This window comes from Pogoniulus pusillus, chromosome 15, assembly GCF_015220805.1.
Source record: "Pogoniulus pusillus isolate bPogPus1 chromosome 15, bPogPus1.pri, whole genome shotgun sequence".
Taxonomy (NCBI): domain Eukaryota; kingdom Metazoa; phylum Chordata; class Aves; order Piciformes; family Lybiidae; genus Pogoniulus; species Pogoniulus pusillus.
This window is the reverse complement of record NC_087278.1, coordinates 27,150,790-27,165,134: the sequence shown is the minus strand read 5'-3', so window position 1 is coordinate 27,165,134 and position 14,345 is coordinate 27,150,790. Positions and strand designations below refer to the sequence as shown.

Here is a 14,345-nt window from a genome sequence, read left to right as displayed (position 1 = left end):
TTGGTTCACCTCTTGAACTGGAGAACCAGTATAGTGACAGAAAGTTCAGTTAAGCACAAAATTTCAGATAGGAGTTTATGAATCAAGTTGTTTCCCCTTAGCCAAGTGAAAATCAAAGCATTTTTGCTTAGTTCGACCCAAATTATCCTGTTTTACCTGGTTTTGTTTGTTTTAGGCACCCCTTAAAACAATGCAAGAAAAATAGAAATTCACTGAATTGTTGGAGGGAGTGTGGGAGGAGGTTTCACTCTTCTCATCAGCTGGAGATATTTGAACTTGCATCCTGACTTCTTCAGTTGAGAGGACTGAACATGGATTTGCAAATGAGTTTTGTAACTGTGGCCCTCCGGGTAAAAAGGGGCATCAGGTTTTGCTGTTACAAGTCAAATGTTTCAGGGCAAACTGAAACTTGATCTATTAAAAACAGGACAGTTGCATATTACACACATTATTGTCTTTCTCAGTTATTGGTTATTTATCCTAGTTCCTCCTTTTTTCCCACTTTCTGATATGGTAGCAGTCTCTGTGATATGTCCTGGCAATTTCTAAAAAGCAAGCCTTAAAAGTTAATAGGAAATGATTCATAGAAAGGTTTCAATATTCTCTCAAACCATTTGTTTAATGTGCTTTCTCTTTCCAGTGATTGTAGCTGAATTTAGTATAAGAACGTAATTTTAATAGAAAATCTATGCAACAGACTGTTAATGATCAAATAATGCAGTCTGAAGGAGCGGGCTAGCAAGGGTGTGCGGCTCAGACTCAGTTCCATGTGGCTGGAGAGCAGCCCTGTGGAGAGAGACCTAGATGTCTTGGTGAATGACAAGCTCAGCATGAGTGAACAGTGTGCTGTGGCAGCAAAGAAGTCCAACAGGATGCTGAGTTGCATCAACAAGGGCACTACCAGCAGAGATAAAGAAGTCATTGTCACCCTCACTGCTTGTCAGGCCACACCTGGAGTACTGCCTGCAGTTTTGGTCCCTGCTGTGCTAAAAAAGATGTGGACAGGCTAGAAAGTCTCCAGAGAAGGGCCATGAGAATGATCAGAAGCCTGGAAGCCCTGCCATGTGGGGAAAGGCTGAGAGAACCGGATTTGTTCAGCCTGGAGAGGAGAAGACTTAAGGGAAACCTTATTGCCCACATTCCAATGTATAAAGAGAGACTCCCTTTTTACAAGGAGTCCCATGGAACAGACAATGAGTGGTGGATACAAGTTACTGCTGGAGAGATTCCAATTGGAATCTGGAAGAAAACAGTTTACAATGTTACAGTTAGAGATTGGAATCATCTCTTAAGGGAAGTAGTGGATTCCCCTACATGGGCCAGTTTTAAGACTCAGCTTGATAGAGTGCTGGGCCATCTCATTGTTGAAACTACACTATCATCTAGAAAGGTTGGACCAGATGATCCTTGGTGCCCCTTCCAACCTGGCATTCTGTGATTCTGTGTAATAACCATACAATGATACAGTAATACAATACAATGTTAATACAGTAGTAGAAGTAACTTTTTTTCCTCCTTTTTGGACCCAACTCTCTTTCACCCCTACTCAGCTCGGAGAAGGAGCTCAGTAGTTGCAGAAAACATAAAATGCAAGAAACAGGGAAGAACAGGTAAGATACCTCAGCATGAAGTGTATTTGGGTAAATGTAAACTAAGGCAAGAGAAAAGGATTCATGCCAGAAGCATCCAAGGGAATGACCTCTACTTCCTTTCTTCCACTTCCTCTTTATCGGTTATCTTTGTTTTCTCCCATGAACATTTTTTTCCCCTTTTCCCCCTTTTATTATGGCTCTCCGTACTTCTTCCTGGTCTAGCCAATGACCTCTTCCACAATTCCTGATGTTGATGGTAATTGCTCTAGTTTATAATCATATTCACTGGGAGCCAGCAACTGAGGAACTCTATTGTGCTAGGCATTATAACAGCTTGGAGGAGTATGTGATCATTGCCATGGAAAAATCTCAAATAGGAAATTATATAGGAAGAGGTAAAAATATGTGAACAGGTGAGAGAAAGACATGCTGGAAGAGCAGTTATGAAGTGGAGCTGAGTTTAGAATGGATAGGAGAGTAGCTGAGTGTAGCTATCATGCAGTCAAAATACAGAAGTACTGTTCTGCTGCTGAAATTTTTGTAAATACAAGGTGGTTGTAATTTTCCTCCAGATGAGGTTTTGGAGTGGCTTCTCCCTGCAAACTTCTCCAAAGACCAAGTGTGAGGGAATAGGGGAAGCAAAGCAAGGCGTTGCAGAGGAGGAACAGCATTTATGGATTGGCATCAAGGAAAAAATGAGACCAAGGGGCTTGTATATGAATACAACAACAAAGTATGTTTTAACCAAATAGGAGATTAAAAAAATCATGCCTTTGTGAGAAAACAAGCTGAAATACATGTGTTTCAAGAGTGTAAAGGCTGTTGTCAACTGTGAGCACATGAGATTTTTGTTTCTCATCCTTTCGCTGGAGCTGACTGTCAACTTGGGCAAGCTACTAAGCCTGCCTGTGTCTCAGTTTCCTTATTTGAGGCCAAATTCTCCTACTAAGCAGCCTCCTACTCCACATAGATTTACTGATTTGAATGGAGCCCCTGCAGAGTGAGATACTTCTCAATACAAATAAAGTTTTGGAATTGGCCCTAATTGTATTTATTACCTGCAGAGGAGTAATGTGAGACTTAATGTGATTTGGAGACCCTCACATGAAAGAGAAAGTTTGTTTTAATCAACTGCTGCCTTTTCAGTGTCTACTTCATAGCTGTCCTAAAAGGGCTAGCTACTAAATAACAAATGAAAAATCCTTGTACATACGTACATAGCTTTTTCAGACTCCTCTGAATGGGCCTCTGTGGAAAATATTATTTGCTAGGGGCTACTGAAGGAAGTCACCCTGCCCCACAGTGAGGAGCCATTAGATCTACCTCATGCCAGAAGCTGACAGATTGTGTGCAACTCTGCTCTGAGCGCTGTGGTGGTGTAAGGCAGGCTGAAGGCAGCCTTCGCAGATCCTCTTTTATGAGCTGCAGCGAAGGCGCCTTTGCAATCTTAGCTTCAGCATTTTGTTTCCTGAATGGTCTAACGCTCTTTGGAGATGATGTGCATGAGTTGCAAGTGGGTTTGCTACTTGTGATTAAAATTATCATCCTAGGTTTGTAGCTGATGATGTCTTTATGCCAACACTGGACTGACACCCCTGTCTGAGCCTGCTGGTTTATAGTGTATGCATTGAGAGGGTAAGGGAGCAAAATTAAAACAGTGTAGCTGTTGGATAGTAATAAAAATAATGTGCTTTTCTATTTGGATTTGGTTGGGGTTTTTGTTTGTTTGTTTGTGGTTTTTTAAGCCAGTGGGCATGAAAATGTTGAATTTTTTATGGCCTCTCTGTTCCAATATGTGTATGCATTTCAAAAAGTAAACTTGCTTTCTCCGTGTCCCTGGGAGGTAGGGATAAGAGGGGAAGAAAGAGGGCAGTGGACCTAATCAAACTGTTGTGGGGTCAAAACCTCGTGTTTTTTTAAGGCCCTTAATGTTGTCCAGCTGCAAATTAAAGGGTAAAAAAAAAAAGAGAGAAAGGAATTAGGGATGGGGAACTGGAAAGAATGGAGTATATATACGTGGTTGTGTGTGCTAAAGAATAGGGAGACCAGAGTTTCGTTCTTTTCCCCCCATTTTCGTCCCCGCCGCCCTTACTGGGATCTCAGTGCCAGGCTGGACACGGGCCGTGCAGACTATCGAGGCATTGTGCATTTCGCTTCCAGAGTAGCCCCCGGCTAATCCCTGGGGCTCGGACGGGATTTCACCGCGGCGTTCTCGCGGCTGCTTCCCCCCCTCTCCCCGCCGGGGCGGGCGGGGATGTGGGGCTGTCCCAGCATCTCAAAGGTTCATTACCTGATTGCCCTCCTAGTCTGCCAGATTTTTATCTAGATCATTGGAAGTGCCGCGGAGGCTGCGCTCCGACAGCCAACCGAGGGGCTCTTCGGCCACCTTCTTATCGGGGGCTGTCTGGGCAAGGAAAATTAGGGAGGTCCACAGCGGGGGGATTCCTCTTGCTCGTCCGGGGTGGAGGGTGGGGGTAAAAAGGAAACAAGAAAAGCCCTAGCAGAGGAACGAAAAGTGTGTTTTAGTTGTTGTTTGTGCGTGCGTGCCCGCGGTTCAGGCATGTAGCTACCTTTTTCCTTGCACAGAACGGGGCTGTTTGATGGAGTTTGGAGCTGAGGAAACTTAGTGTTTGTTGCCAGGACGGTTCGCAGCACTTTGTGGAGAGCAAGAGCTAACAGTGAGATCGACAGAGTGAGTGACAAGTTGTTTACAGGTTTCCTTGAAGGGGCCTCTGCTATATTTCAATCTGTCAAAGTTGCTTTTCTTCCCTCGGAACAATGCCTGATTGTTGTACGGGGTGGTTTGGGTATTTCCCCCCTCCCAAAGAGAAAGAGGGAGAGAGAAAGCGCGAGAGCGGAGAGGGAAGGGAGGGGGAGAAAGGAATGAAAATTCTTCAGAGCACAAATGCCTTTGGTAACATGTTTATGTGTCTAATCTTCCCCCCCCCTTCCAACTCGGAGAGAGTTGATAACTGTTTCAGTTTAATCACTCTGCTCTTGTTTTATCTTCTTTCTCCACTGATCTTCCTCAGCGCCGGGGATTTGCTCCTGGTTTGCCGTTCGAGGTGGATTGCCGGGCTTTTGGGGTTTTGTTTTCTTCTTTCCCCCTCCTTTTCCCCAACAACGGCCGCCTCCGCCTCCCCTCCTTCCCTCCCCTCTCCCCCCTCCCCCCCCCAGGTTTTAGGACATCGCAGGGGTAGACTTTCCCCGTTCTGCCGCGGCGGCGGCGGGAGAGCGCGACCGGCCGCGCGGGGACCGGCAGCGCGCGGCGGCTGCCCAGCGCCTCGCGGCCGCGGTGGGGGGAGCTGCGCGAGCAGGCTGGCGCGCGGCGCGCTGCTGCCCCTTTAAGAGACTGGTCAAGGAGTCCTAGCTCAGAGCGAGCCGGGAGGGAGGGAGGGGAGGGGAGGGGAGGGAAGGGAGGGAGGGAGGCAGGCAGGCAGGCAGCGAGAGAGAGAAAATCAATCGGTTTAGAAGGTTTGGACTCACTTGACAGGTTCAGTTGGAGGCGACTATAGGTGGCTGCTGTGACAAAGGGAAATTGTGCTTTTCCAGCATGCTAACTGACCCTGATTTACCTCAGGAGTTTGAAAGGTGAGTCGAGTTGTTGGGGCGGGGGGGCCGCTGCCTTTTGCCTTGGGGGGTGTGCGTGTGTATCTTGCCCTCCCGCCGTGTGGTTTTTTGTTTTGTTTTGTTTTGTGGTTTGTTTATTGTTTTGTTTTTTTTAACTGTATTTACATGAGCACGCGTGTTTGCGCGCCCGTGCGCGGCGGTACTGCCCACGGTGCAGGCTCGCACGGACACACGGGGGACGGGCGCGCAACTCCGGCGCTTGGCGGCAGGCCGGGGAGATGCTCCTCCCGGTGTCCTGTCCCCCCACCCCCCTCTATCCCTGGCGTTACCTTGGCTATTCAGACGGCGTGTCGGTGGGGTGGGGGCGGGGCGGGGGAGCCCGGTACTTGCGGCGGGCGCCGCCGAGCCCCTCTCGCAGCCACCCCGGAGGAGCGCCCACGGCGCGCAGCTCTTTTCCGCTGCCTCGGGGATTGCTGTGCCCTCCTTCAGCCCACTGTAACAGGACCGCCGTGGTACACCGAGCGAGCTACCTTCCCGGGCGGCACATCCCTGCCCGGGGACTCTCCGGTCGACCAAGGATGCCCGGTGGCAGGCGAAGCAAGGGGTTCAACTTCCAACCTCACCCTCCCGTCAAACTTGGGAAGGCGCTTCGCCGAGCACATGACCTTTTGTTGATCGAGCAGGAGCGATTATTTTTAGGCAACTTAACATCCCGGCCCTCCGTCAGGAGTACATCTTTCTGTCTGAGGACATGAGAATAAGGGGGGGGGGGGAACAGGGTGACAAAAAAGCCCTGCAACTCTTGCGTCCCAAGTTTTGGCCGCCGCCTCTCGCGGAGTGTCAGGAGCGGGGTTTGGATATGACGTAGACGAGCCCGGCTACCCTTGCCCGAAGCAGGAGCCTTTCCTGCTTGGAATTAAGTTTTTGCTGTCACTGGCGACAGCTAGTGACCCCCGAGAGTTTGGCCTTTATTACATATGATCTGGCGCACCTAAGAGATTTTAAAGCGTTTTCTCAGGCGCTTATACATGCGTCCATTGATGATCTGGCATCCCTTCCCTCTGGCTTCATTTTTGAAGGTTATTAATAGTCACTTGTGCGGCTGCAGTAAACAATCCCAACTTTCATTTCTAAGTGGTAAATAAAAGAACGCCAGGATGTGCGTTACTTAGGTTTTTCTCATCTTCGTGAAAGCTACCTCCTGTATAAACATTTGGTTGTATCTGACTATGCAATACAAGCTAGGTGCTAGACCAGCTGGTTAAAAATATGCTAAGTCAAGCTGTTCAGCGTTCAAACCTACTGAATTTGATAGTAAAGGCATAGAAAAGAAGGCAAGATAAAAAACATTTTAAGTGGGATGAGGAACACTCATGCAGAGAAAGGGAAGGCAAGAATGCTTGAATGAAAATATTGGAAAAATAAAATTGGGAAATGCAGATAAGAACAGTTTTAATGCTTTCCATCCTTATTCTGCCACTAGAACACTTCCCTATTAGAAAGTGGAATTGGTGTGATTGTAGAGTTGTCGTTGTCGTCCAGACCTACTTGCAGTACTTGCTGTTTATCCTTGGTTTGTCATCACGATAACAGAACAAAATACGTTACATCAACTTGGTTCAACTACCTGAGGAAACAGTTACTGTTTCTGGTGTTGAATCTGGTCTGTCATCATGATGATGCATTTGTCTTGTTCATACAATATAGTACGTTGTAGGCTTCACAGTAGTTGTGTGTGTGTGTTGTGTATAAATTTATAAAAACAAGTGATTTTGATTATTGTTTGAACTTTGTGATTAACTGAATACTTGTAAACTTTGTGAAGCACAGTCAAGTCTTTTCATCTTTCCTGATCGAGGGAGGACTTTTCAAAAAAATCTGAAGTTTGCAATAGAAATATATTAATATAAATTTTGTATATAAATAAATATTTGTGAACAGAACATCCTCCTTAGAGATAGAATGAGCTTCTCCACTCTCCTCCCCCCCGTGTACGTTTCATTTTCAGAGATCCCAGCTTTGCTTTTGTAAACATTCTAGTTAAATAATCAATATGCTGCTTTCCTTTTGCCATGCGGATAATAGCAAGCGGTAGAAATGGGAAGCAATAAAACCAAACCTCAGGACATGTAATTATTATTTTTTTAAACAGTTTTCCCTCTGCAGTTGAAATTGGTAATACAAACCAATATCTCTGTTAATCATTACCATTTGTTTACATTGTATGTGTTTGACTATAGTTGCACACACATACACAGAGCAGGTACTGTCCATGTAATATATGTTTGTTCATCAGAAAACAGCTATGAGGATACACTTTGTCTTACACAGAGATGCACAGACCCTCAGAAGCACACATGCTCACAGAATTCATGTGTGTATATATGCATGATGCACAGACAATTGTATTTTTAGACATTCGCAGCAGATTATTTCCTCACAGTCTCGGTAAACAGAGTTCTTGGAGCACATTTCTGCAGTCACTGGGGTCCAGCATGTTGTATCTGCATGACTGGCTTCAGTTTTGTTATTGCTGTCCATGTCCACTACTCCGTTTTGAGTACAAATTGCAGGGAGGCAAAGACTTACCAGGTGAAGTTGTTTGCAGTTCAGCTGTCGGAATGCCTCTGTATATCTCAGAAGATTACTCTTCCTTTCCCATCATGTTTTCCTGTATCCTGGTAAACTGCAAGCGATTCAGAAACTTTCAGTCACCTTAACTGAAGGGATCTAGACCAAGGGGACTTCTCTTGTATGTCTTTATCCATTGTGAGGAGCCATTGACGGTACACACTTGGAATGAAAATGAATCCGCAATGTCAGATGAATAAACATTCATTAATTCATTCAGCATCACTAGTAAATTGCAGTAGGTTTTGCGAATTAGCATGTATAATTAATTACCATACCAAAAATGTAAGGGTTTTCGTCCTTTCCTGAGAAGCTACTTGTGTGTATTTTTTTGCTTGTAGCAGTTTGGCTACTTTATTGAGCATTAGAAAGCATACGCTGAGGGGGATGATGCTTGCAGCAAATGTAGGAAGAAATTATAACTGAGATCTGTTCCATTTATTACACAGGGAAAAGATAACTTCTGTGATGTACTTTGTGATCTACCTGTGGCACTCTGAATTTGCTTTAAAGATCTCAAAAAGAGTAACTCTTTTGTTATTTGGGTTTTCTTTTCTTTCTTTTTTTTTTTTTTTTTAATTTAAGGCAAGTCATACTTGAATCTCTACTTGAATATAACAAGTATGGCCACAATAGAAAGTTTACTTCATTGAAGAAAAGGTGAAGGTGATGTGGCCAGAAACATTGTGAAATTTACAGAATGATAAAATCTCAGAGTTGTCCAGCATAAAGTTTTAATATCTTAATAAAATCTGATAAATGAAAAATAAAGTGACTGCTTAACAATGTCCCTAGTGTATGGAATGTTCTTAAACCTAAATTAATTACTGCGTATTTACATTTCTCTGTAGACTGAGAGGCTGTGCTAGGCATCTGAACAGGGACATCCTTTATCCTTTCTCTTTGTCTTTTTCATTCTTCTCTTCTTCCTTTTTATTTTAAAAATTGTTTTCAGCATGCTAATCCAAGGAAAAAGGGTATGCAGTGTTTGTGGGAGGAAGAAGGATGAGTTAGTGCTTCCATGGGAAAAAAGAAGAGCTGGAAAAGACAAAAGGCATGGATGGGAGCAGTGGGGATGGGGACAGTAGATCAAGTTTAACAGTTACAGTCACCAGTTATGTGCACTCAAAATGTTCTCTGTGTTGGTGAATAGCTTCTAGAAAGGAAAGGCTCAAGGATGTGTAAAGCAAGCCTCTGCTGGGAGGAAAAAAATATACTTAGCTGCTTAACTGCTGCACTGCACGAGTCATTTCAGACTCCCACTGAATTTATTTTGGGATTGTACCAACACTGTCAAATGGAGAAATCATTTTCCTAAAAGGAAACTTTGCGTATTCTGAAGTGCTTTTCTTAGCTAGAGTTACCCTAAAAGCTTTCTTCTTCTCCTGTGTTTGCTGAGAATTTTGGAGAAAGACTAACACCTTTCTATTAACTAGCTTGTCCAGAGTTACGCCCCACTCTCCTAAAATCTACCTGGAGAAGTAAGAGTGATTATTCCTTCATTTAAAAGAAAACAGTGAGATTTCTTTAATACTGGGCTGGATAGTTTTTACCTTCCACTGAGATGTTTTGACACTTTATTGCTTACGTTTGTATTTCTAGGGGTCTGGGATCTGGAGTATAAATAGAGTGCCAGTTAAAAGTTTCAGCTACTGGGTTTTTACAGTGATGAAATTTAACACAACTTTATTTTTCCAAAATAAAGCTGAAGGAATTAATGCATTTGTAGATGGCTCATTAATGTCCTGTGTGCACTAATTTCATTTGTTGTGCTTATGCTTTGGAGGAAGAAGTTGACTATTAACAGATGATAGATTTTAATGAACAACTCAATAATTTACCAGGCACCTAAACTGTGTGCTAGACTTGGAAGGCAGAAGCCCAAATGAGAGAGCTGGTGAGTGACACACCAGCCCGCACAATTCAACTGCTGTATTCATTGCATTTGAATCAAATCAGGAGTTTGGCATTACTAATTCTGGGTGGCTGGCTCATCATATGCATTCAAGGAGTTAATTAAAACACACACAAAACACATACACACTCTCTCCCACCAAGCATCTTGTGATGTTTATGTGCATGGTGTGTTTGATTGGTACCTTTAGATAGGAGAGGAATTGTTTTTCCTTCTCTTGCTATCCAGAAATCTTAAATATATAACTAGTTTACAAAATATTTACTACTTCTCAGAGAGCTTTTAACAACCATTTGTGGTTTTATCATTTAGGAAATGTATAGTAACTAGTTAAGTTACTTAAATGTGAAGCTCCCTGAAAGGATAGCCATATGTCTGTATAGTATGATGTAGCTGTATAAAATACACTTTTACAGTATTTATACAGGAAAAGGACTATCTCCTCCTAAGGTAGATTTGTAGTTTCTTCACATGTGTTTTGTACAATACTTAAATCTCTTAACGTAGACTGGACTACCTGCAAGTGTGTGTGTCAGATACCTTTGCCTTCACAACTCTGGCAGAAGTGAGTTTGACATCCTCTTGGTACTTTTAATTTTTTTTTATTAATTTCTTTCTCAGACCTGATTATAGCATAATTGCACATGGAGGGGAAAAACATGTTGTGAAGTTACGCTTATACACTGGAAATATTCAGTGCCTGTGAATTGTGCTACTGTAGTCAAGAGAAAGAAGCACTCGCAGCAATTAATCAATAGCTGTAGTACATCTCTCTCCGTGGTAAGGAGTGTAACAAGTAGCATTGTTAGAAGCAAAGTGCTTTTACTTTTTAAAGCGTCTCTGGTTTTAATCGAACTTGGAAAATGTTTGAAGTCTCCTGTACTTCCTACAAAAGGTAGAATTATATTGAATTCAGGTATGTTAAGAGCTGCACTACAAATTAAGCAAATCCTCGTCACATTATTGTATCATATAGTTCATACCTTCTCGAACTTTTGAAACAGGTTGCATTTCTTCTCTCGAGATTTAGGCTTTGGGCAGTGGGCAAGGATGAGCAGCTGTGTGTGCTGTGTCTGATGAAGAGACATGATATTTGTACCTTTCACATCTTCCGCAGACCCGCTGGCAAAAGCCCGCCGTTGTCAGAGGACGTAAGAGTTTTCACTCACGCCTTTGAGAGTTATGGTACTAGCCTGCAGTCTGCCACTCACCCCAGCTCTCCCACACGCTACCAAGGGGCTGACTTGTTCCTAGTGGCTTGTGCCTCGGATAGGGCAGGGGCTGGGCTGCCTGTGGCCGGCGGGGAGCCCCGCATGATACAGCTTGTGCGTGAGAGACGCTGCTTGTCACCTCCGCACCGAGCCCAGCCTTCGCCAGCCTGAGGAAACACAAGTCTAAAAGTTGCTTCTGAGCCCACGTCCGTGATACAGTACGAAGCTCTGTGTGCACGTGGAGAGAGCAAATTTTGACAAGATTTTTGAAGAATTCTGATGAGCACTGCTTGCAGGGCCATGGTACTTGAAGTGAATGTAAGGAATGAATGGAAATCGTGAGATCTGCAATGAGAATTCAGACAAAAGGTCTATTTTAGTAGAGGTGCAAGTGTTATTTATTTATTTTAACATGAGAGGGAAAGAGAAAGACAGGGATTGAATTTTGTTTGCTTGAATCCTCAGGTGTTAATGTAAGAGTCAGGAGCATGATGTTGATGAGATGATGGCAGGGAGGAAGGGGAGGTAGGTTTGTTTGTTTTGAAGGAAGTTTGTGAAGATTTTCCTAACCCCTTATTTTTGTTCTGGCGTGGTACTTCTCTTCAATTTGTCCTTTTGTCACCTTGTTTTAAGAAAAATAAATGCCAACATGACAGTATTATTTTTGACTTGTAGAACTCTCAGAATTGAAGTGAAATTTAGAAAAAGCTTGGGGCTTGTTTTGAAGTGGCTTTGACCTTGTTTCCCTTAAGTATTGTGGGATTTATTGAGTAATGTTTTTCAGTTCTCAAATTGTAGTTATATTTGCTATTTTTAAAATTGATGTGATATACCAGATTACCTTTTTTTTTTTAAAAAAATCATTTTATTTGAAAGACCAAGCATAGAAATTCATATTGGTAACTGCTGTTTGAGATCCATAATTATTTTATTTTGTTTCACCATATACTGCTGTGTTTTCTCAAGTTCATATAGACTGTCTTCCTTGTGTTTTATTTTTCTCCTAGGATGCATGTGCATGCTATTTGATCTAAATGTCATAAAATGGTACCTTAGTCCTAATTTTTGGTGTGTATTATAGTCATACTACCACTTCTTTGTTTCTGTCTTGATGATCTTAACATGATTCTATTAACTTTGGGGGCAAATATGAGTGAAATGAATAGAAATTTAGTTTTGTCTGAATAATTAGAGTTGATTTTGATGGCGTGTGCAAGGGTATGTGCTATTCTTGTGTAGTTAAGACCATTGCTTAGATCTCGTGTTCTTCACGAACCTTTGTAACACTAGAGAAAAAAGGCCTAGGAATGTATTTTAAGTAGAGACAAACCTGTATGGTTTGTCACCCTCTTAGTTTCTTTGGTGCTGAATGTGCTATTTGAAGAATGTGAGAATCAAGAAATAGCCCATATTTCAGTTAAATCACCTCTCAGGTTGGAGATGGGCAAAGATAATGTATCTGACAGTGAGCTGGAGTCACTTGCCTTTGCCAACTCAGTAGATAGCGTAAGACCAAGAGTATGGAAAATGTTCATGGTTCTCAACAGTTCTTAATTTTGTTTTTTTATCCATAGTTACATGAAAAGATTTCACCACACTTTCTTTTGCCAATTAAAACAGTGAGCCTAAAAAAACCTCGCAGATGTATGTGTACCCATATGTACAGACGCATTCATGTTTGTTCTCTACAGAGTGGTTTGTGCATTTACTGGGCTGCATGATGCTGCATTATCTTCAGTTTGGGAATCCTAAAGACATTGCGCTTTAATAGAGTATGATGCAACTAAAATTCATCACAATCTGAAAGGCCAAACTGCATCTCTCTGTACAGTTTTTATAATATTAAGGCATTCCTTGTTTCAAGAGAGAGAATTTTTAATGAAGGGTTGGAAGCACCTATTTTGGGTGGCCTGCCTGAGTTAGGGTTGCGGCACTTCAGCAGAGTTTCTGCTGGGAGGGACCATTTAGCTTGCTGTAGTTCTGCCCACTCTGTATTTGATTGTAGAGAAGTTATCTGTTTTCAGAGAAATTCCCTTTCCAGCCCCATTACATTCACTTAGTGAAACAAGACTGAAAACATTTTCTCCAAAGGTTAAGTCAAGTTTCTGTTCATAAGGTTTTCTTCCTAAATTCTGGTGCTGTGGCTTTACTGGGGCAGAGACTTTTTTTGATAGAAATAAGATTTGTGGGAAGGTGATGGTTGGTAAAGGTGGAGGGAAGGACATTCTTACTCGTTTGGCATGTCTATTATTAACAAACTAGGTCATTTTGTTGTATTTACATGACTTGTTCCTGTGCTGGTGTGAAATGTGAACCAAAACCTAAATGAAACAAAACTCACATAGAACTGAAAGACTAAATGAAATCAAATGAAAACAGAACATGCAACATGATTCTTTTGGTACAGTTTCGTTCTGCAGTTGCTGAGTAAAGTCAGATAGATTTCTTTTCCATGTCTGTTAATAATACCCAGGCGTTTGAGTTTGAAAATCACAAGGACATAGAGAATACATTTCTGCATTGAAATTCAGCCTTTGGTTTGCCTTTTGCTCATGTTTTTTTTTTGAGACTTAAGTAGGTGTTTCTGGTCAGTGTGTTGTAATGAAGGCTGTAGATTCTTGTCTTTGAAACCGTATGGACATCAAGTTGATTCTTGTTTTGCAACTGAGATTATAATTTGGCAGAATTTCTCAGTGGAAGGCTCTCATCCTTCACTTATGTTTCATGAGTTCTGATCACTTTTGCTGTTCTTGCCTAAACGCTGAAATTAATTGTGTGATTTGGGAAACTATGTTAGACATAGAGTTTGCAGGAAACACAGTGCAAAGTATGGGAATGATACTGTGCCACTCAATTATGCCACACATCTCTGTTACAGATAGTCTGCATGTGTATTAGTGTCATTGATTTAGTGTGTTTTTGTAGAGTGCAAGCATCCTGAATCAGGACCCTATTATGCTTGTCACTGTACAAACACAAAAAAAGAAGGTTTCTTTCCATTCCACAGAGCAGCCTTTGTGCTTAGAGCTTAGAGTAATATCAATGTGTCTTTGTATGTGGAAAATTCAGAAACCTAGAGTAGGTAAGAGATCCTTTCATGAATGAGATTTCAGTTCGGAAGCCATGCTTTAGAATTTATAAATTAAGCTATGTGTGTGCCTGTGTATTCTCTCTGTATATACTTTCTGCACATATATGTAGAAGCTGTTTTACTATTAGAAGTACTGATAATAGTAGATTCATATTTACTATAAAGTCTTTTGATTAGGAATTTAGAGCATTTGGAAACCATTACTATACGAACTATGAAGATTTCTGTGCACTTTAGACTGAGAAGCAAGATTAGTCTCAAGCTATAGATGAGAAAATTGTCACAAAGTCATTTGCAGGGGTGAGTATAAAAGTAGACGCTGACTGCTAGTCCTG

The 14,345-nt window shown here is 42.2% G+C and overlaps 1 protein-coding gene across 15 annotated transcripts in view; it reads left to right on the top strand.

The window, feature by feature from the left end:
- SOX5 (SRY-box transcription factor 5) overlaps window positions 1-14,345 on the top strand; it is a 371,094-nt gene that overhangs the window by 56,221 nt on the left and 300,528 nt on the right. For 8 of the 15 annotated variants that reach the window (XM_064155981.1, XM_064155980.1, XM_064155979.1 and 5 more), the window contains exon 1: window positions 5,051-5,183. The exons of 5 other annotated variants lie outside the window; for them this stretch is intronic. In XM_064155981.1, the coding sequence (XP_064012051.1) occupies window positions 5,146-5,183 (38 nt within the window). In that variant the 5' untranslated portion in view covers window positions 5,051-5,145. Of the gene's footprint in view, window positions 1-4,237; window positions 4,285-5,050; window positions 5,184-14,345 lie in introns of those variants that run through there. 2 more of the 15 variants (XM_064155966.1, XM_064155973.1) reach the window with 2 other exon arrangements.